A 21,008-nucleotide genomic window follows, 5' to 3' on the forward strand; every position below is an offset into this window, starting at 1 on the left:
TAGTTAATAGTTTCCTAAAGTTTGTATAGGCTCTTTCAAGCAGACATTACAAAATGGCACTTGCAATATAATTCCCAGTAAAGCTATTTTAGTGGAAAACAATTTGAAAAGATGAAACTACTGAATTCAATGCAACAGCTTTATATAGTATAGATTTTTTTTTTTCATATCATTAAATTGTTAATGGTGGTTTTTTTGCCTGCTCGCTAGAGAGGATTTTATTTTGAAAACCTGAACGGAAATCCTGTGTTGTCATTTTCTGGACTAACTTGTCATTAGCTGAAATGGGAAGCTAACGGCAGGGGAGAAGTTTTTCAGCTTGCAGTTTTTTTTATGTCCCGGCACGAATATGGTTTGAGTCATGGAAAACCAAGGCAAATAGCAGGTCGCGGACTTCCTTGACATCAACAGGTACGTGAAATGTCGGTTAAATGTGACTTTAACTAAGCTGCCTTCCGGTAACCTCGCTAACAAACGGGGCTAGCCGTTAGCCTAGCACAGTACAGTAGGTGCCACCATCTCTGTAGTAAAAAGGGATTAAAATGCACTATTTTAATTTATTTAAACTGTACATTTAAACCTGGAAATATTCACATTTCTCTTACTAAATAGTTTCTGCTGCTTAATATTATCATTAGCGGCCATAATAATAAATAACTTCATTGAGTTATCGTGACACCGTCGCTGCCACCGTACTCGTCACTCGCGATGTTGCCCCGCCCCTTCCAGCGCAACAGCCAATCGGAATCGCCGAAAAGTTCGATTGACTTAATTCACAGCCAATAGCGGCACCGCAGCAGATACGACGGCTCCGCCCTCGCGGTGTGGGATCCAGCGGGGCGTCTCTTTCCGGCGCAGTACGCTGGGATGCTGATGCTGAGGAAGCCTCGTTGATCTCTGCCGCACCGTCAGGACCTCAAATGTTTGTCGACATGTTGTACCGGCTGAGGTTGCAGCACTGTGTTGACCTCTGTCTGGGCGGCCTGCTCTTGTTTCTAGCGGGGCTGCAGCAGGTGGAAGCAGCCGCCGCCACGGAGATGGCCAACTTGAACTGGAAGCCGTTCATCTACGGAGGGATGGCCTCGATTGTCGCAGAATTCGGTACGTGATGCACCACGATTGTGCAAGACACCGACCGTCACGTATATAAAAAAAAAAAAATGCGATGCTACGGTAGTAAAATGTTTCATGCAAAATGGTCTTAACCGCTGCCGAAATTTGCAGCCACGGGGACATTTTTTTTTTTGCAGCAGGATTTTGCTGAGTGGTAGTAACACTCGATTTTAGGGGGGAGCGATGCATGCAAATTAATAAATATATCAAAGCAAATTCGATGCAAATTCCAAGTATCATCCTGCAGGTGAAAATATGCACGGTGCACAAAGTTAGAATTCAGTCTGGCTGTTGGGATAGCATACAGTTTTATATCCCTTTAGAGGTTATCATTACATTTGAATCACTGAGCCAGGCCATCATTTAGGAAAACAAAAAAATTATATTTAAATGAGAAAATTATATTTACATCTCTCCGAAGGTGTGACTTTTTTTTTTGTAATTGAGAACCTGAGCCAAACTTAAAATATTTTATGGGTTATTGCTTTCTCTTATGATGCATTTCATGTACTCTACCCAATGTGATCTTCAAATTTGCATTGCCATTATTTGGATAGGTGTTGCCATGGGCTAAAAAAATCTTTAAAAAAAACACTGATCATGCTTTTTGAATGTATTGATAAAACATGAGTCAAAAAACACGGAACCCGACAGAAGAAATTTGACAGGTTATCTATATTCTGTGAGCTTTTCTTTTGTTACGACACATAGTACACCTGCAAAACTATCTATACCTTTTGTCTTTGTTCAATGTCAACATATCTGTTTTTAATTCAACTTTATGATAACCTTTCCTCCTCAGGCACATTTCCCATCGACCTGACTAAGACCCGGTTACAGGTCCAGGGTCAGTCCCAGTACACGGAGGTGCGCTACAAAGGCATGTTTCATGCCCTCTTCAGGATCGGCAAGGAGGAGGGCATCCGGGCGCTCTACTCCGGGTATGGAAACACGCTTTTTAGGTCACACTCTGTATCCATTTCCAACATTTGGCCACGAGAGCTGATTTTTCAACATGAGACCAAGCCGGAGGTGTTTGTTTGGACCAGTCGCAGTAGATGCTCTTTCGGGAACTCGAGCACCAGATATTCTTATTGCCAGGAACCGTGAATACAATCCCAGATGCCTTGCGGTACCCAGGGGGGGAGAGAGAGCTTTCAGTTTCTCCGTGTGCTGCTCAGTAAATTTAGTGACTTCTTCTTGCTGCACACTTACTCCACGCATATGAAAACAGCGTTGTGGTCAGTGCAATATGGAGAAATGAGCTTCGCACACAGAGATGTTGCACTTCGTGGGTGGCTGAACTGTGATTCAGCTGAATCCAACTTAGAGATTTTAAAGAGGCCCAGTGGGACAGAAAATGTATTACATTTGGAAACAGGATAAGAAGTGTTTTGTTTTTTTGTCTTTGATGTTTAATGCAGTGGCTGGGATTCAGGATGTTTTGCCGTGTTTGAGGTTAATCTCTGCATTTACACGATGTACTATAAGCCTCGATATCACACATCCATAATATGACTGAAATGTTGTTGATTTGTATTTTAAGCCCCGTAAGTTAGTAAAAGCTTTTCTGCACCTGACTTCAGTTCCCAGAGAAAAAGGATGACAACCTGATTTCACCTCTCCCTACAGGATTTCTCCCGCTCTTTTGAGACAAGCGTCTTACGGGACAATCAAGATCGGAACTTACAACTCTCTGAAGAGGCTGTTTGTCACTCACCCAGAAGGTGGGTGTCAATATTTCTACCTTTTAATATCATGTCTTCCTCCTTTCTGCCAAGCTCTCTTTTATAAAATAGAAATAAAAAGTATTTCATGATGAGGGTCCAAACCTACAGCCTGCCTGAAGGGAAGCAATCTAATCTTTTAATTTAGAGGATTTAGAGGAGCTGAAATTTTGAAAGCATTTTCAACAACTCACTATTAGTCTGGAAAAGACATTCACAGACAGTCAGCTGAGCTGGACAGCCGGTGAATTATAGAAGGTAATTTGAGTGACACTGACAGCATCCAATTTAAATTTAGATTCAGATTTTAATTGCGGCTCCGGCTGGTTGAAGGCTGATGCAGTCTCCTGCAACATGCAGTTGATCTGTAAGTTGTTATCAGCCCTGACCAAAACCCTTTGTGATCCCTCAAGGACCACGGTAAGCAAACGGCAAGCGGGGGTTTCATGATGATGAAAAACACTTTAAACTTCTGGCTGCTTAAAGCAGACCACCTTGGTAAGAACAGCACAACGTGGGCAGTAACAGCACATGAATCATTTTCTTAAATTTACATTTTAGCTGGTTAATTAGTGCTGCTGTTTGAACACAGTATTTAATAAGATTGTGGTTGAAAATTGTGTCAACGCTGCTATCATAACTTCATTCTACTGAATGGAGGTTGGTAAATCAGCGTTGGTCCCTGGTGTAGGTGCTGTGGTTGCGGTGGTGGGCAGTTATTTGACTAAAAACTGCATTTTCACACAATTTCAGACTATTATCATAAGAATATTTAATTACAAATGAACTGTCTGCCATGGAAAAATAAATAGTAATCAACAAAAATTGGTAAACCAAAGCTCATACTGAAGCCGTAGTGGCTGTGGTTTTGTGGGTAAACAACAAAACACTTAAGTGTTGCACCAAAGGGTTAAAATGGTGGCGGAAACCCAGAAAGTAACTGACTTGATGAGACTCCAAAGGATGCAAATGATATGATATCCAATATGCCTGGTGATTTTTATTATAAATGGAAAAAAGATGGTTTGAAAATGCATCGGATGCTGGGTATGATAGATAATTAGAATAATAAGACATTAACTTTTTTTATCCTTCTGTTCGTAAGACACTCAACAGGACTCGAGTTCAACTCAAACTGCAGTGAAATATTTCACTTCAAGAGTGGTTTTACCTTTTAGTGTTGAAAGTTGAACTAAAAAAAAAAAAGACATGCATTCATGTCAACCTTTTGTGCAGTTTCTAAAATGGTTCTTCAATCCTTTTGGACTTTTTTTTTCTCTTAACTGTCAAAAGTCACAAATGCAGGTGAACAAAAAAGTTGATCATTCGTTACCATACATATCTGAAATGTTTTTGTTTTTTTTCTTCATCCTGAGATTCTTATTTTTCCTTTCTGTTATGATTAATTGTTCTGGGGCTCAAACAACACAAACCCCTTGTGGGCCTTTTCTCTCCTCGTTCTTTACGCTGGGACACTTTGCATGCATATTAGGCATCATTCAGTTGGATTACGATGGATGAAAAGGAGGTTTATTACATCCTCTTTTTTTGAAATAGCTTCAACTAGTCAGTATAGCATAGGATTTGTCTATAGGAATCAATAAAATGCCGTCACATTACACTTTGCCTGTGGAACATCAGAATCGTTATGGTGAATAATGTGGGATCAATCAAATCAAAAATCCAGTTACCCTGCTGCTACTGGTGCTCTTACACGTGTTCCCACAAAGTCTTTTTTTTTTTTTTACGACAACAGCACTGTACGAGTATCGCGGCGTAAACCTCCCACCAAAGAAATCAAGCCGTGTCGATCTGAGTGGAAGCAGAGCAAGTGTAACCTGCCGGCACTGATTTGCAAGCCAAACAGGAGGCAAAGTGCTTCTGGGATGGAAGCAACGGATAGAAAGAGAGACGAGGGGGAGACGGACAGAGAGGCCGAGTAGGAAGGAGTGAGTCAGGCTGCGTTCACACTGCAGCTGGAAGTGAGCTCGTGTGCTGTTTCACCGCTCCTGTCTGACACGGATCTGAGCCACTAAATTGTGTTATTTTTACCCCTAATTTAAGTCTCGGGCGGCCAGCGTAACCGGGAGGCAGATGCGTCGAATCAATGAGGTGATCTTCAGTGTTCAGAGACGCAAACGCCGCGCGGGGTTCTCCGTCTTCCTCGTCGTCCTATCGACCGCCTCCTTCTTTATCGGTCCCTCCCCGCCCGTCTCTCCTTCGCTATTGTTCTCTTTGCTTGTTTCGTTCCCTCTCGTTCCTTCTGCTGGCCTCAATATTTAATGACATATTAGTGCACCATGAGATAAATATGATAAATAATAGAGGAGGTTCAGGTGGGAGATGAGAGCTGGGTGGGGAGACGTACGGTGCAAAGTTTTTATTTTGTCCTTTTGTTTATTTGTTTATCAGAACTGTTGTTAAAGGAGTAGTTCAACATTTTGTTAAATGTGTGTCTACTTGAACTGAGATACAAAACAAATCTCTGCATTAATTGTGGGTCAGAATGTGCTTAGCTCAGCATAAAGACGGAGATCTTTGTGAATGAAGCACACAATTAAATGAAAAAAAAAAAAATCCTTAAATAGAATTATAGGACTCCTCTGGACACACTGTTTATTTATCCTCACTACTTATTTATGAATTTGCTGCTACGGTACACCAATGAATTATCTAACGTGCGTAGTTTGAAGTTTGTATTAAAAATCGGATTATATTGTCAGGACAAGTCGTTGTCTACACATTAAATTCTGATGTGTTTTCCTCAGAATGAGCAGTAAAAAGAGTCAACTTTTCAAAACAGTCAGCACTAGTGAATCAGGGTAAATATCATTATGATACATAATGACGCTGAATCCAAAGAGAACAGGGAGGGTTGAAGGGAAGAAATCCCAGAAGCTGAAGATTGTTTTGAATTAAGGTGTCCGTGTTTTACCAAAATGCAAAGCGCTCTCTTTGACTTTAGTTTCTGCTGATTGTTTGCCTCTCCAATCTGCATGCTCTGTGCCGCGATGGTACCACTGTGTTTTGAATGCTTGTTTTGATCCAGGCTTGGGTTTGCCCTGTGGTTGTGGTGGGATCGAACGCCCGCTCCCCCGCCCCAAAAAATGAGCGGCGCGAGGACCGCCACACTTACTGTTGGTCAGATTGATCAAGGATGGCTGTAACTATCGTTCTCAACTCAAATCATCATTATTATTAACTTGTCTCCTCCTCCTCCTTCTTCTTCTTACTCCATTGTAGACACCATACTGGGTTACTACTAATTGAGAGCCACCGCTTGTTAACACTGACGAACTCTGCCGAGGCTAATGACTAACAACGGTTGCTGTTTATTTAAATTACACCATGTACATTCTCTCCTACAATAATTTCAAATAATTCGTATCGTTTGTTTCGATCTGCATGGCGTGCCAGGTGGGTGGAGTTGGTCACGTGATGAGAAATGGGAGAAAATCGAGACTATTTAAAGTTCAAACTCCGCCCACGTGGCGTTCCACGGAGGTTAAAGCAAATATATTAACTGATTTGGCAGATAACTTAAATTAGACCAATTCAATTCTCACAAATCTCCGTGACTGACGTACTGCACACTTGTAGGCAACAAACTCCTGAAAGCGATTTGCTCTTTGCGAGTCTTTTTTTTTTTTTTGTCCCTTCCAGAGTTCATAGCGATCCTAAAATTGCAGCTTTCCCAGAAAGACATAGGAATTAAATATTAATCGTAGAAGTTCTTCCTCTGAGTGCACTTAATGTGTCATTTTCAGCACACTGTAATTTGGGATCTTGTTTGGGTCAGAGCACATTTATATAAAAAAATAAATAAATAAATTAAAAAATTAAAAAAAAAATTGAAAGGAAAAGATCTTCTGATTTAAAAAAAAAAACATTTTAAAGGGGTTAATTTTTACTTGTGAACAATGTGTTGAAGTCTCTTCATTGTGCTTTGGTGTTAATTTTTTAATTACTTGTTTATGTATTTTAGCACTTCATTTGAAAGGGACGATAGAAAAGAAAAATGATTAACGAGGCGGTGATAGTTTTCAGCCCTACTCCTTATACCTGAACGTAAAACAGGCACCATAAAACAGCTTTTTATTGGCTCTACATCACAAATCAGGTCTGCGCACTTAAAAAGAGGAGAATTTACTTCATCGTGTCGTTCTACTTGTTGTTCGATTGGTTCACCCTGGATGAAGACGCTCCATTGTTTCATGTTTCATAGAGGACAAAGTATTCGGACCGCACGTTCATTATCACGGCTTATGTGCTTCGATCCGGATACGCTGTGAAGTTTTTTCTGATTTGGTGAATCATGAAAATGACGTGCATTTTATTTACTAATCGCAGCAGTTAGATGTAAAAGTAATCTCAGAAAATTAGACAAAATGAGCACCGTCAATGCTGCTATTTACAGACTTTAATATGAACGTTATTGAAAATAATTTCCCCACATAATAAAGCAGCTTTCAGCCTGTTATAAAAAAAAAAAGAAAAAGAAAGAAGACTGTCGCGGTTGTTGTCTTGAGTAAATACACAAATGTTTTGTCCCAAACAAGATCATCTAGTTTGTTAAAAATGACACCGTTTCTTCAAACAGAAAGCGTGCATGATGATTTTACAATCTACGGGAATAACATACCTCCCCTCTAGACATCTGTACTCACCAAATTATTGGCTAATCCTTCGTAGCTTTTGTTTGCTCGCTTTTGTGTAAAATTAATATCATTTCGTGTCTCCTCTCCGACAGACGAGACGATGGTCATCAACGTCTTCTGCGGCGTCGTGTCGGGAGTCCTGTCCTCGTCTCTGGCCAACCCCACCGACGTTCTCAAGGTGACTCAGAACGAGGCTTGTGTGTCTTGTTTGTTATTTATGAAAAAAAAAAAAAAAAAACCATCAGGAACAGAAATGAAATCTGAGATTAATCGTTAAAATCTTCCAGTGGCTTTTTTGTTTTTGTTTTTAAAAAGTGTGTTGTGAATGCTGCTTGCGTGTTTGTTCCAGATCAGGATGCAGGCGCAGGGCAGCCTCCTCCAAGGCAGCATGATGTCCAACTTCATGAACATCTACCAGACAGAGGGCACCAAGGGGCTGTGGAGGGTGAGTGCTGGGTCACTCTATAAACATTATGTGGATGTCTATCCTCAGCAAGGTGGACCCCAATTCAAAGCTGCTGACCAGGCTCATGGACTTAAAAGGATCAGAGACCAGATAACTGACATGAAAATAATAACGCTGACACAGCTCTTCATGAGTTTTCGGTTTTTATTGCGCTTAATGGTTAAAATTGTGATTCCGGGGGGGAAATCTCTCTTAAAACAAACCTATTAAAACCTCCAGAATAGTCCGTAAAATGCCTTATTAACTAATACGACTAATGACTAACGTGTTTTATGTCGACTCAGCTCCGTCCACTGGATTGTACTGTAGTAGGTTTTACATTAACACTATGCTATATTTTTCTCCCTCAGGGTGTCATCCCCACGGCGCAGCGGGCAGCCATCGTGGTCGGGGTGGAACTTCCCGTCTATGACATCACAAAGAAGCACCTCCTTCGCTCTGGCGTCATGGGAGACACCATTTTGACGCACTTCATGTGAGCTTCTTCGCTCTCACACGTCTCGGGTGAAAACAAAAAAGGGGGGTGTTGGGTGGGGGGGGTCGGCATCCGCTTCTGTTCATTAACCGCGCTCCACCTGTTCCCACAGTTCGAGTTTCACGTGCGGCTTGGCGGGAGCTCTAGCCTCCAACCCGGTGGACGTGGTCCGGACCCGCATGATGAACCAGCGGGTTTTGTCGGGAACCCCCATGTACAAAGGAACGCTGGACGGAGTGATGCAGACGTGGAAGAACGAGGGCTTCTTCGCTCTCTATAAGGGATTCTGGCCTAACTGGCTGCGACTTGGGCCGTGGAACATCATCGTATCCTTTAAATTTAAAAAAAAAAAAAAAAATACTACTATGTTCTTTATAGAGGTGAGAAAAACTGATTTGTGGTCATTTTTAGTTCTTGGGGGGGGGGGGGGGATTTTTTTAAATTCTTGGTATAGTATCTAAAATGTTTGATCGGTCCAGATATACTGTACAATAGACCTTGAATTTTAGCGATATGAATATAAATCTGTCAAAAAAAAAAAAAAAAAAGAATTTATAATTCTATTATAATGAAAGAGCTCTTTAATATCTCTATTTGCATGAATCCATTGTGTTGTAAATCAGTGGGCGAGGCTCCGTCATGACAGTCTAGTACTTTCAGATCATTTTTACATCATTCAAATCAGATTGTTTCTCAATATCTCAACTTTCAGAAAATAACATATCACAATTTTTATTGATATCGCATTATGAAATATGTCTGGAAAGACCACAGTATGTGAAGGCAGCACTGAATTGATATTTTTACCCATCATTCCTATTGGTTGTTTAAACGTAATAGCTCTTAGCCTGATTATAGTGACACAGGAATCGACACGGGGTTAAACTGATGAGGCCAATGCTGTGAAACCGTGAAACTTGAGCCTGGCGATGTTTTCATTGGAACAATTTGAATATTATTTGCTAGTGAAATGAAGGTAAATGCAGTGAATAGCCCGTTTTGATAATCCGCGACCTGGCGTCGGCTCAAATCGCTCCTGTTTCAGAGCTTGTCCCGCCTTTCGCACCGTTGTGTCCTTAACATCCTCCTCAGTTCTTCATCACCTTCGAGCAGCTGAAGAAGCTCCCGTTTTAACACGAGCAGAACGCACCGGTCTGCTCGACTGTCGGAGATGAGTGTGGGGGGGTTTTGGTGGGGGGCACGGCACCAGTTCATTCCCACTCCCACTCTTTAAATCCAAACCAACGACCCAACACCCATCTCAATCATCTGCCCAATCAAAACTCCGGCTAATGTTTTTTTTTTTTACTTTTTTTTTTTTTATAAAGTGGTTTATTTTATTGTCACTGGTTTCATTTTCATGTTTTTTTTGTTTTGTTTTTTTTGCGGACTGTTGCGTTGACTCCTCACTCCTCGCCCACCTTTGACACTCCGCAGGCAGCTAAATGTGTGGTTGTAGCAGAAGAGCGGATGCTTGGAAGGACTGCGTTTGTATTTCCGTGAGCTGGTGGATTTGGGTGAGTGCAGTCTTGTAAACTTTGAATTTTCTTTTCTTTGTTTTTTTTTTTTTAAACCTCTTATTATTTGCTGTGGGACAAAACACAGAAAATGTATTAATACGTGTAGGAGCGGCAGGACGTCGGTTCAGACGTGCATGGTTACACGGTTTGGGGATTAACAATTTAAAAAATGAAAGATGTGACAACCCTGTTTTTTTTTGTTTTTTGTTTGTTTTTTTTTCAGGGCATAAACACTGCATGAAATGTGAAAATAACTCCTCAATTTATCTGTTAAATGTTGAGGAATTGCATGGAAGAAGTGGTACAAAGGACACTGACTGTTACAGGTACTGCTGAGAGAGAGAAAAGGAAGTCAAACTAAAATTCAAACCGACAGAAAGGAAGGACTAATTCTCCAAATGAGCTCGGCTCTTTTTTTCCAAAATAATACTCAGTGATGCGTGATCTTTGAGAAAGTGAGGTGTCAAAAAATGACAGAAATATCTATGAACACTTGAACATCTGGATAAATCGAAAGCTTTTTTTTGTTTATTATTTATTTTTAGTAGGGGAAAAAAAGCAAAACAGTTTTCTAGAAACATATTGGAACATAAATTATTAACATCTGTGATCTTAAAAAAAAAAAAAAAAAAAAAAAAAAGCCACTGACAGAAATCTGAACCAAAGCATATTAATGAGAAAACAAATTTTTTTCTCTCTATTCTTTTTCATATTTAAGAAACGTTCATTTCAAAAGCAACCACTCCTAAATACAGTATTTTTGTTGTTGTTTATTTTTTGCCGTATTCTTTCTGTTCGGTTCAACCTCCGGTCTAAAATCAGTTTTAGGCGGTTGTGGGCGGGGCTCGCTGCTGGAGAGGTTGTGGGCGGGGCTCGCTGCTAGAGAGGTTGTGGGCGGGGCTCGCTGCTGGAGAGGTTGTGGGCGGGGCTTGTCATTATCGACCCACAAGAGAACAATCCAGTACATCATGTAAATGGCTGCACAGACTCGTTCACGCACAACAGGTGGATGTTATTTTATCTTCAGCATGTCCGGATGTACATAACGATGCCTTTCTCTGCTCCTTCTTTCCCCGTCCTGTCTCCCGTTGTGCCAAAATGGGTTTCTACCAAACCGAGTCGCTTTTATTTGCAGGTGTTTTTTTTCTCAGTCCTCCATAATTTAATAATAATTAATAATAATAACAATAATTAGATCTCAACAGTAATCATAACCAAAGCGCCATATTATTTGACCTCACTCTACATCCACCCGCATCACCAAACTTTTTTTTAATTTTTTTAATTTTTTTTTTATGGCAGATGTTATATTTTGAAAATATTTGTAATACTTTGGATTTATTTTAACAGCTGAATGAGTATTTTTCTTTTCTTAACTTTTGGTGTACCCTGATCGTAGGCGTGTATTATTTTTTTTATCGGTGGTTGTTCAAAGGTTTATCACCCCGGCAGCAGCCTTTTGGGGTTTTCTAGCTCGTCATCATCTGATGGGTGAATCTGAACACAGAAGTTAATGCCGCAACCCGGCTGAAAAGAAAATATACAGAATTTGTGTACGACTGGCGCATGCTCCTTTACATCTACGCTGCTGTTGGGACTGCTAGCTCTTCAGTCGTTTCCTGCTGTTGGCGTTTTGAGCGACGTGTTGTGAAACCAGCTCGGCTCTATCTTGGTCATATTCGTCTGTGCGCCTGTTCCAATCTCGCTTTTGCATAATTTCAAGCCTGATTGGATTTAGTGAATCTGGATTTTTTTTTTTTTTTTTGTCCTATAACTTCTCGTGCTTTTGATGAAAAACACCTGCACGGTGTCCTTTTGGCCCTCAAACCAATCAGTTGTCATTGCAGCCACAGAAATATCACAATCTGCCTCTTTTTATTTTTTTTATTTTTTTTTACAAAAAAAAAAAAAAATCCAAAATTAAGCCAACCATGTCTTCGAATCTAAACGCTATCTCTGTCTCCACTACAGAGTTTACGTGTATTTACGAGGCAACGCGAGTTCATTTTTTTCTCTTGAGATTTGGTTTGAACCATTTCACCATATTTCGTCGTCTTTTTTTTTTTTTTTTCAGTTTTCCCGGCAGTAACATTTGTGCAATCTCGGTTTGCATCATTTCATTTCCAAGTGTACTTCGTTTTGTTTATTTTTCCAGGTTAACTCCGCGACACGCTCGAGTTCAAAGGTCACATTTAGAACGAGTTTTCCTGCTTTCAGAGGTCAACTTTAGGTTTTGAGTTTGTGTTTTTCTGACGGTACTTGGGAGTAAAAGTATTCACCGGAGAGATGCGCTGTTACAGCCTTTCACTTTACATCGATCACCCGCTGATAATCTCCCTCAGTGACTTTAATAATGAGTTTTGTTCCCAAATGATTTGTTGGTGAACAGAAAAGTATTTAAAAAAAAAAAATTTAAAAAAAAAAAAAAGATTTGTGACAAAAAAATGATAAATGTTCTGCTGTTTTCATAATTTCTCTCATTGCGAATAGAAAATCTTTCTGGCTGTTGGTCAGACCAAAACAAGCAATTTGAAGCCTAAATTTCTGGAATTTAAACGGTTCACAAAAGCAATGATTGAAAGATGAAATGATTTTCGTTACAATATTAATAATTGCAGCAGCAACTTATTCTTGAAAATAATAGTTTGGGTGGAAACCTGAAACCCATTTTTTTCAACATGTAGTTTTTTTTGTCTTTCGCAAAGGTAAATGGGTCGATGAATTATGAATACTAAGGAGATTGTTGGAAACCTGAATGGACCTAAATTTACTCCTATCTGACAAAATATTTTTCAGGCCGTTAAGTTGAATTGAAAAGAAAAGAAAAGCTCCTAATCATGAGCCGCGCTGGCTGTAAAAGCCCTTTTGCACATTGTCGTGAATGTAAACGCTCCTGGAATACTCGGTCAGGTAAATTATCAGGCCGTCTGTCATTTGCATATTAATGAAAAAGCTCCAAAGCTAAACAACAAAATGAATTCAGGAAGGTCGACAATTAAATAAAACATATTCTGCTCAGTCGCCTGCGGTGGTATTTTTGAATTAAATGGACAAAGTGCCCTTTTTTAATGTGCTGAAAACCCAGAAGGGGACATTTATCCACTGATGTTCATAAATCATGTTCTCGTAAAGAATGTAGTACGGTCGCGTCCGTGCGCTCCAGTGTCACATCTCAATAAGTTAACTCACTTTCTATTTATTGTGACATGAACTTTAAAACGTCCAAAGGTTGTTGTTGTTGTTGTTTTTTTGTTTTTTTTTAATATATATATATATATATATATTTCTGCTCTTTTCTGATTGTCCAATAGTTGAAGTCCATGATTGTGTGTGTGTTGTAAAAGGTGTCATTCTGGAATAATTTTGTTTTAAAACCATATATGGAGGTTGTTTATGTTTTATTCTTATGCATTTTTTTTATTTTTTATTTATTTTATTTTTTTTAATTCTCCCAATTATTTGCTGTTTATGTTTTGATCTCCAGAAAAATCTGTGTATTTATTTGACAGATCAGCTGATGCTGCTTTTCATTCCTGCTCTGATCTCTTAAAAAAAAAAAAAAAAAAAAAGCATGTAAATTTGAAAGCTGACATGTTTTTATTTCATTTTTTTGCTTTTTCATTTGAACTGTTATCTGTTGCTCGGAGTCGACATCATTCGCAACACTTCACTTTTCTTTTTTTTTTACCTAATAATTAATTCCCTTCACCATAAAGCAGACGGACTGAACTCAAATATTTTTGATCAATTTATTCACTTGTAAGTGAATTCAGAGTTGCTACAAATCTTTGAAATATCAGTGACCTGAATTATTCTTAAAGGAGCAGTCTGACATTTTGGTAAATGGGCTTAAAAAAAAACCGTGGTTGTACGGGCTGGTGAAGTTCGTGCTTCAGTAACATCGTGGTGAACAACAGCCAGACGTACTGACTTCACAATACGTTGGTTAACAAACAGTTAAAGCACCTTCCCTCCAAATTAACATTCATGCATTTTCATTTATGTACAGAATAAATCGACCAGATAAAACATGTTAATTGGCGTATTTTCCAACTTCAGGGAGAACCAGACTATCTGCTCCTCTCCTTTTCTAGTGAGTTATTTTAAGGTTGAGGCCACATTGAATTTCGACGCGATTAAAGCGCCAGAAAAAAAAACTACAAACTGGACCTTGAAGTCGCGATTATTTTGGCAAAGTCGCAGCTTTGCTTTAGTTTTGACAGCAGTTTGAATCGGAGAGCGTCACCGTTGTTTCTTCTTCTCTGTGAAGCTTCGCAATATTATCACTCTCCAAGAAAAATAAGGGAAACGGATCCACAAAACTGCTTTGTGGTCCTAATCTTTGAATATAACTCGTATAACAGCTTTTTATCGACATGTTGGTTTTTTTTGCTCCATAGATAAATTGATCACGGTTGTGTATCTCTTCCAGCTTTTGTGGAAGAGAGTTTATCGTTGTTGAAAAAGAAAGAAGCCAGAAAATAGTTGAAAAACAGTTTCATTCTGGTAAAAATGTTTGTTTTCCTCTCGTGTTACATTTTTTTTAATTTTTTTTTAAAGGATTTTTTTTTTTGGGGGGGGGGTTATTCTTTAAATCTAAACATCCGCATTCCTTTCTGACATGTTGATCCCTTGTTCATTTTCTTTTACCTGGCCAGAGCACCAATTCTGCGTCTCATGAGCAAAAAGTAAAGCACTCTCACTGATCAAATTAAGACGAAGGATCTCAGACGGTTGGCGTCGTTCCTGCCGATCACAGCGTGAAAATTCCCCTCATGGGAATTATTTCCTCTGGACATTTAGTGTGATTCTTCAGCCATACGTTATAAAGAGATTTGTCATTTTAAGGCCAAACTAGGGCACCATAAAAGGAGGTTTTTTTGTTTTTTTTCCATTTCCTGCTTCAGTTCAGAGACATCAGGCTGAAATATTCCTCCTGCTGATATTAAAATACTTTGAGACAAATCTTCATCTGTGTTGCAGCCAGAAGAAAATCTTAACAATATTTTTGAACATTTTCTCTTCACTTCTACTGATTGTTTGCATTTTGGTGTCTGCTCAGCTTGAATCATTCTGCAATCCTTCTCGCTTGTTTTCTCCGATGAATTTTTATGGTGGAGGTTTAAAGTTTTATTTTATTTTATGTTGTTGTTTTTTTTAAATTTATTTTCTTTGACAGGTTGGGTTTGGCTTTATATAAATTCACTGTTCACTCAAATAAAATATATGCTGTGATTGTTTCTGGATGTTCATTTATTTATTCCTGCTTTGTTCAGTTGAGCAGGTAAAATAAATTCCCTGGATTTTAGTATTTAAAGTGCATATAAATATGGAAGCTTAAAGATTATGTTTTATATTAAAATCCTTGGGAGTCAGTCAGCGTCTCTTTGGACAGTAAATCTCCTGTTTTTCAACGACAAAAATGTTGAAAGAAAGAATTGGATTTCATATTGCGATGTACTCTTTTCTGTTTTGTTTTTTCCCCAAACACTTAGCTTGACGTTGCTAAACAGGAAAATCTTTGCAAAGCAGCTGTAAAATGATGTTTTCCTCTTCATCATTTCCTATTGAGACACCCTCTATACTCGGCCATAGATGCAGCTCGGTTGGGTGCAGCGTGATATTACAGCTGCTATACGGGGGCCAAACCACAGCAGGCCCAGCTGTATCATCTTATTAGCTATTCTACGATGCTCACACTGTTAATATAGTGACTGTTTGCTGAGTGTGAACACACATGTGTGTAACATGGACAAATAGACATATTAAGCATCATTTTATACACTTCCCCCAAATTTCTGCCGAACACAACGTCGTATGTATGGACGTGTGAGGTGGTCCAGTTCAATGGGAAATCAAGTTTTGTAGAGCAGAGCTGGCAAAGAAATAACATTTAAATAGAGAATACAGCAGATGACGTGAAACGTCGGCGCTCAGTGTCGTCTCCACCTTGGAGACCATCTTTAACAGGGTTAAGCTAATGTTGTAATACCAATTATGAATACTCAGAAGGCACCTAAACATAAAGAAGCGAGAAAGTCCCAACGAGACCTGCGTCCACGTCCGGCTGAATTTCATAGATGCAGAAAACGACTTTGTATTTTAACAACAACTATTTGTTGGCAAAGAATCAAATGAAACTTGAGTTCACTTAAATCAGAGTTAAATTCGCTCCACGTATCTGTGAAAGTTAAATCACTTGACAGCTTAATATTTCTCTGGTCCATAAAATGGTCCATAAATATCTTCACTTAACGCTGACATGCTGCAGGCGCAGCGTCATTCACACCTCCACACTCCCAATTATTAAGTGAACCAGCTTCAGGTGTGTCAGCTTGTCTCACAGCTGAACCCTGGATTTATTAAACCACAGGAGAGACTGTGGCGGGAGGAACTCTTTTAGTATTTGATGTGACATTGGTTCCACGGCGGAAAGAGCTGCTGCTTCATGCACCGATTTACACATGTGGAGATATATATATGTTTTGTAATAATTTTTTTTAATCTTTTTTGAAGCAGCATTACAAAGAAAAAAAAAATAAATAAAGCTGAGTTCTCTGTGGAGCTTCAGCAGCAAATATGTTTGCTTGAGTTGTTTGGCTTCTAGTTTGTCTTGTTTTATTTGTCTTTTTTTTTTTTTTTCTAAGAGAGTAGGATCACCCTACATGTGTTTTATGCTTTGAAGAGGGTTTTTTTTTATTTTTTTATTTTACCAGTACAGCCGGGAGTTTGCTGAGATTTAATCCGCAGGGTTAGAAACTAAAAGTGCGAAGCCATGAAGGAGGAGATCGCAGCCGCCGTGTTCTTTGTCACTCGGCTGGTGAAGCGATACGGCCGTCTGGATAACGATGGCAGGGAACGCTTCGCTGCCGCCCTCACTGCCGTTCTGTTCGAGAACTACAAGAACCACTGGCACCTGAGCGCACCCACCAAAGGACAGGCCTACAGGTCAGTAACCTGCTTTGGTTGGTGTTCCCCAGTAAGTCCGAGTCATTTCTTCAAAGTCGTTAGTTGTGAAAATGTAAAAGAGCTGAAGTTTGAGAAAATTAGATTTAAAAAAAAAAAAAAAAAAATGATGGTCATCACTTTCTCAGTCACTCTTGTTGAAGCCATTTTGTTTCAGAGGTACAAATTAAATCAAATGTTGGAAGGAACTGAGGAATTACAAGTCACAGATTTCCATTAAGACTATTTTCTTAAAAGTACCAAACAAAGTAGGGTTTTCATTCTGGGGAAAAAAAAAAAAATCTAAATTTGCTCTAAAGATTTCTTTAGAAACTTGAGTTATTGAGTTGAATAAATGTCAAGTTTTTAATTTGCGTCAAACAAACTAATTTTTAGGTTCTGAGGTACTCTGAAAATAACATTTGAAGTCATATTTCAGTGACCAACTACAAAAATTAAAGCCCAAAATGTCAATGCTGTGGTAACTGCTTCTTCTTCAGGTCACTGTGCAAAGCTTCCAAATCAAACAGCCAATAAAGTGACAACAAAATAGGCAATATTTTCCCATCAATGTTTGAATTAAGATCTCTTTCCCAGACTTTTCCTAAATGTTCACCTACCATTTGAAAGAAGTCTTTTCTTAACGCTGAATCCGAGCTGCTGGCTGGCGTTTCAGGTGTTTGCGTATGAACCGAGTGTGTCTCCAGGACCCGGTGCTGCAGCAGACCTGCGAGCGCAGCGCCGTGTACTACGAGGATCTGGGCCTTCCTCAGGAGCTGACGGTGTGGGTCGACCCGGGAGAGGTGTCCTGCAGGTCAGACCCTGAACTCTGCTAGAGCCGGACTTGGTGCAAGTACAGAGCCGCGGAGGGGCCGGCTTGTCATGAGTGTGTACCGGGAAATGAAGGTTTTCATTGGCAAGACTTTAATAATCTCCAGTTTGAGATTTTAAGAGCTGCTGTTTTTGTTTAAAAAATTTCACTTTGGGCGCAATTTATGTCTCTTGAGTCACTTTTATAGCTCTGGATTTCCACCAACACTTCTGACTAATACCATGCTGCAAATAATATTTATAGGGTTGTTGTTGTAGATGTTGTTGTTTTTTTTCCCCCTTCCTTGCAGGTACGGTGAACGCAGCGCTCCATTCTGCGTCTTGGTGGTGAACGGATGTCGTCGTGCGAACGGGGAATTTTCCCGTCACATCAATGGCGCCGTGGAGCGGGCGAGTCTTGACGTCCAATCAGGAAGCTCTTCAGATGAGGAGGATGGAGCTGAAGACAGCAGCAACAGCAGCAGCAGCAACATCAGCAACATCAGCAGCAGCAGCAGCAGCAGCAGCCAACCATCTCTCTGTCCAGCTTCGGCCTCGCCCACAAACCCTGAACCCAAAACCATCCCGACTGTCAGCAACCCCAACAGTGTTTACCGGGTAGGTGGAATATGATTCTATTTTATAAATGGCAGGCAGAATATGGAGACTTCTTTTTTTTTTTTTTTATGGGATTTTGTATCTGGGACTTTATTTTAGGTCGGAGTCGGCTCATTTAACATCGTCGCAATGCAAATATTTCATCTTCAAGTCTCGAATGCTGAAGACCAGAAAGTGTCTCATTTTTGGACTATTGCATGTTGTAAGTCTGCTGAAGGAACCATTTGAGGGAGTTTGGACATTTTTAAAATAAGCAGCAAGCCCTTTGAACTATAGAAGTTTACAATCGAAACAGGATCTTTGTATTTAACCTTAAGAATCTTGGCTAACTTGACTGTTTATCGGTCTTTTGTTCCAAGAGCATTTTATTGCTGTTGTTGGTAGAGTTAATAGTGAAACTTTGACAGTGCTTTCTTTTTTTTTTTTTTTTGGTCTCACCATAGTCCAGAACTCAAAATATAAAAAAATAAAGGGAGTAAAACTGCATTTTTTTTTTTTTTATGTATTTATTTTTAATAGCTGGAACCATGAAATATCTTTCTTGCAAAATGCCTGCTGAAAACAAGGATTGGCGCAATTGTCAAAATTGTATAATTTGTCAGCTATTTCAGCTCGACTTGGATAGTTCAAACACTATTATACAATTTGGAACAAGCTCTGTTTTTAAAGTACAATATTCTGAGTTTTTTTTTTTTTTTGTTATTTCCATTTAAACTACTACTCTTAATACATTTCAAACTACCTCCATTTTGAACTTCGGTACAGTATTTTGAGTGAATGTCCCTCTGCTCCCGCTGTCCTCAGTTCAGTGAATTTTGCCCAGGAGCTCCTCAGAACTGGCTGATGGAGAGCAGGAACGCCTTCGCTGGGGAAGCCTTCACGACTCGCGCTCCTCCTCCTGATGCTGCTGCAGCAGCTCCACAGTTCCCCAACCAGAAAGGCTTCAAATCCCACCGAGCCACATTCACCTTCGCCGGGCCTCGTGTTGACAAGTACCACTGGGTCAGCAAGTCCCGATCCTAGAGCAAGCCGAGCCTTCAACCCCGGGTACCCCGACGTGGATTAAAGGCCACAGACTTTGTTTGCAGTGGCGGGAGAGAGAGGAGAAAAAAAATAATAATAAATTCAGAAAATCTAAAAAAAAAATGAACTTATTTTTGGTAAATGGTTTAAAGTAATGATTTAAAGTAATGCTGTTTGAGCATGTTTTTAAACTTTGAAATATTCATGTATTTTTTTTAAAACGTAGTTTTCCCTTTATTTGTGTTTTTAAACTGAAATTAAAGAGTGAATAAAGTAATATTGATCTGTCATTGAAAAGAATAAAATACGTCCGTTTCAGCTCAGCTCTTTGTTCTGTTTTATTTCATGATTCAATTCCTTTTTTTTTTTTAAACATCAGGATATTCTTTCAAATACATTCAATAACAGTGTGACTGAGCAGGTGTGTGGTGGTGGTGGTGGTTGTACTGGTAGCGTAGGTAGTGATTGGTGTGCAAGAACAATCATCTAACAACACTGCCTATACAGCGACCCCAATCATGTCCGCCATCGGGATCTGGGACGGCAGGAAGAGATTAAGTCAGAACTGATCGCTTGTTTTCAGAAAGCATTTGGGCACCGCAGTGAAATACCATTTATATGCTTTATACTACCTTTTAGCAAAAAGACTCGCACAAGCACTTCATAGAAATCAACTTACACAAGGTATACCAAACCCCAAGAGCTCGGCAGGATCTTTTTCCTCCATAAATTATTGAAATTTATTACAAAAAATTGGTTAAACATCCATGTCGTTACACCTTATTTTCTCTCTGATGCCTTGACTTTAAAAAAAAATGTAACATAGCCAGTTAGGATGTTAGCAGAGTATAGCTCGGTAGATTTAGTAATGAATTATGTATCGTTAAACTACCCTGATTTCTGAATCTGAACTTTTTTTTAAATTTTTAACTGGATCTCTATTAAAGCCGTCTTCATTGCTGTTAAACTCTCCGTTTCTGGCTGATTAAACAGCCAAACATCGGTTGACTCGAGCGAAGTCTTCTGTCGGCTTCTCGATCACGTTGCGCCCACAGACTAGGCGGCTCTGTCGCAAGCGGAGATTGGACTAGTTGAGCTTGAAAGAAAGTTGTGATCAAAAAAGAAAAGAAAATGACGTCTACAGCAAAGTCTGAAGTTGAAACATCAGTGAATTCTGTTTAAAATCTGAGTGTGCTGTGCTTCTTACCTGTGGTTGCTGCAGTTCACCAATGACCACTGCTGGAGAAACGCAACCGTCTCCAAAGCGACCCGATACTCTCTCTCTCTTTGTGTGTGTGTGTGTGCGTGTGCGTGTGCGTGCCCATGTCTCAGGTCGTGCCTCGACTTGCCCCGGACTGGCAGGTACAGCTGATGTTGCCGGGGACAGTAGTAAACATTCGTCCTGAGCCCCAGGATGGGCCGGCTTTGCTTTAATTCCTGGAACCGCAAGTTTCATTTTCTGAATACATTCATTTCAACCCGACATTATTTGTTTCGACAAACCGGTGATGCATCCGAAAAAAAAAGTTTGAGGTTTAAAAAAACAAGACGAGGTCAGAAATATGACCGGAGCATATATGGACAAAGAGACAGCTTTTAGTTTGAAATAAGGGCTTTTAATTTGAAATGGATGCAGGAAGTTGCAGCTTTCAG

The 21,008-nt window shown here is 39.7% G+C and overlaps 2 protein-coding genes across 2 annotated transcripts; both read left to right on the top strand.

Moving 5' to 3' along the window:
* Positions 1-884: 884 nt before the first annotated feature.
* Positions 885-15,194, top strand: slc25a14 (solute carrier family 25 member 14). Its single transcript, XM_069145947.1, has 8 exons — positions 885-1,101; positions 1,916-2,054; positions 2,746-2,840; positions 7,591-7,676; positions 7,848-7,943; positions 8,315-8,439; positions 8,552-8,765; positions 9,532-15,194. Exons 1-8 carry the CDS (start codon positions 921-923, stop codon positions 9,571-9,573), a joined length of 978 nt encoding a protein of 325 aa, XP_069002048.1. The 5' UTR covers positions 885-920; the 3' UTR covers positions 9,574-15,194.
* A 1,540-nt stretch (positions 15,195-16,734) lies between these two features.
* Positions 16,735-19,396, top strand: btg4 (B-cell translocation gene 4). Its single transcript, XM_069145542.1, has 4 exons — positions 16,735-16,907; positions 17,581-17,718; positions 18,026-18,332; positions 19,137-19,396. The coding sequence occupies exons 1-4, from the start codon at positions 16,735-16,737 to the stop codon at positions 19,353-19,355; spliced, it is 837 nt and encodes a 278-aa protein (XP_069001643.1). The 3' UTR covers positions 19,356-19,396.
* Positions 19,397-21,008: the final 1,612 nt, after the last annotated feature.

Source organism: Embiotoca jacksoni, unplaced genomic scaffold (genome assembly GCF_022577435.1).
Source record: "Embiotoca jacksoni isolate LCO1_2020_lvr unplaced genomic scaffold, fEmbJac1.0.p SCAF_13, whole genome shotgun sequence".
Lineage (NCBI taxonomy): Eukaryota > Metazoa > Chordata > Actinopteri > Embiotocidae > Embiotoca > Embiotoca jacksoni.

Bases quoted from the DNA above. Each gene is read 5' to 3' on its own strand.
- slc25a14 (XM_069145947.1), top strand. From the start codon at position 921: ATGTTTGTCGACATGTTGTACCGGCTGAGGTTGCAGCACTGTGTTGAC. The intron at 2,055-2,745 runs GTATGGAAACAC...CTCTCCCTACAG, and splicing joins ATCCGGGCGCTCTACTCCGG to GATTTCTCCCGCTCTTTTGA. The intron at 8,440-8,551 runs GTGAGCTTCTTC...CTGTTCCCACAG, and splicing joins ACCATTTTGACGCACTTCAT to TTCGAGTTTCACGTGCGGCT.
- btg4 (XM_069145542.1), top strand. From the start codon at position 16,735: ATGAAGGAGGAGATCGCAGCCGCCGTGTTCTTTGTCACTCGGCTGGTG. The intron at 16,908-17,580 runs GTCAGTAACCTG...CTGGCGTTTCAG, and splicing joins ACCAAAGGACAGGCCTACAG to GTGTTTGCGTATGAACCGAG. The intron at 18,333-19,136 runs GTAGGTGGAATA...CGCTGTCCTCAG, and splicing joins ACCCCAACAGTGTTTACCGG to TTCAGTGAATTTTGCCCAGG.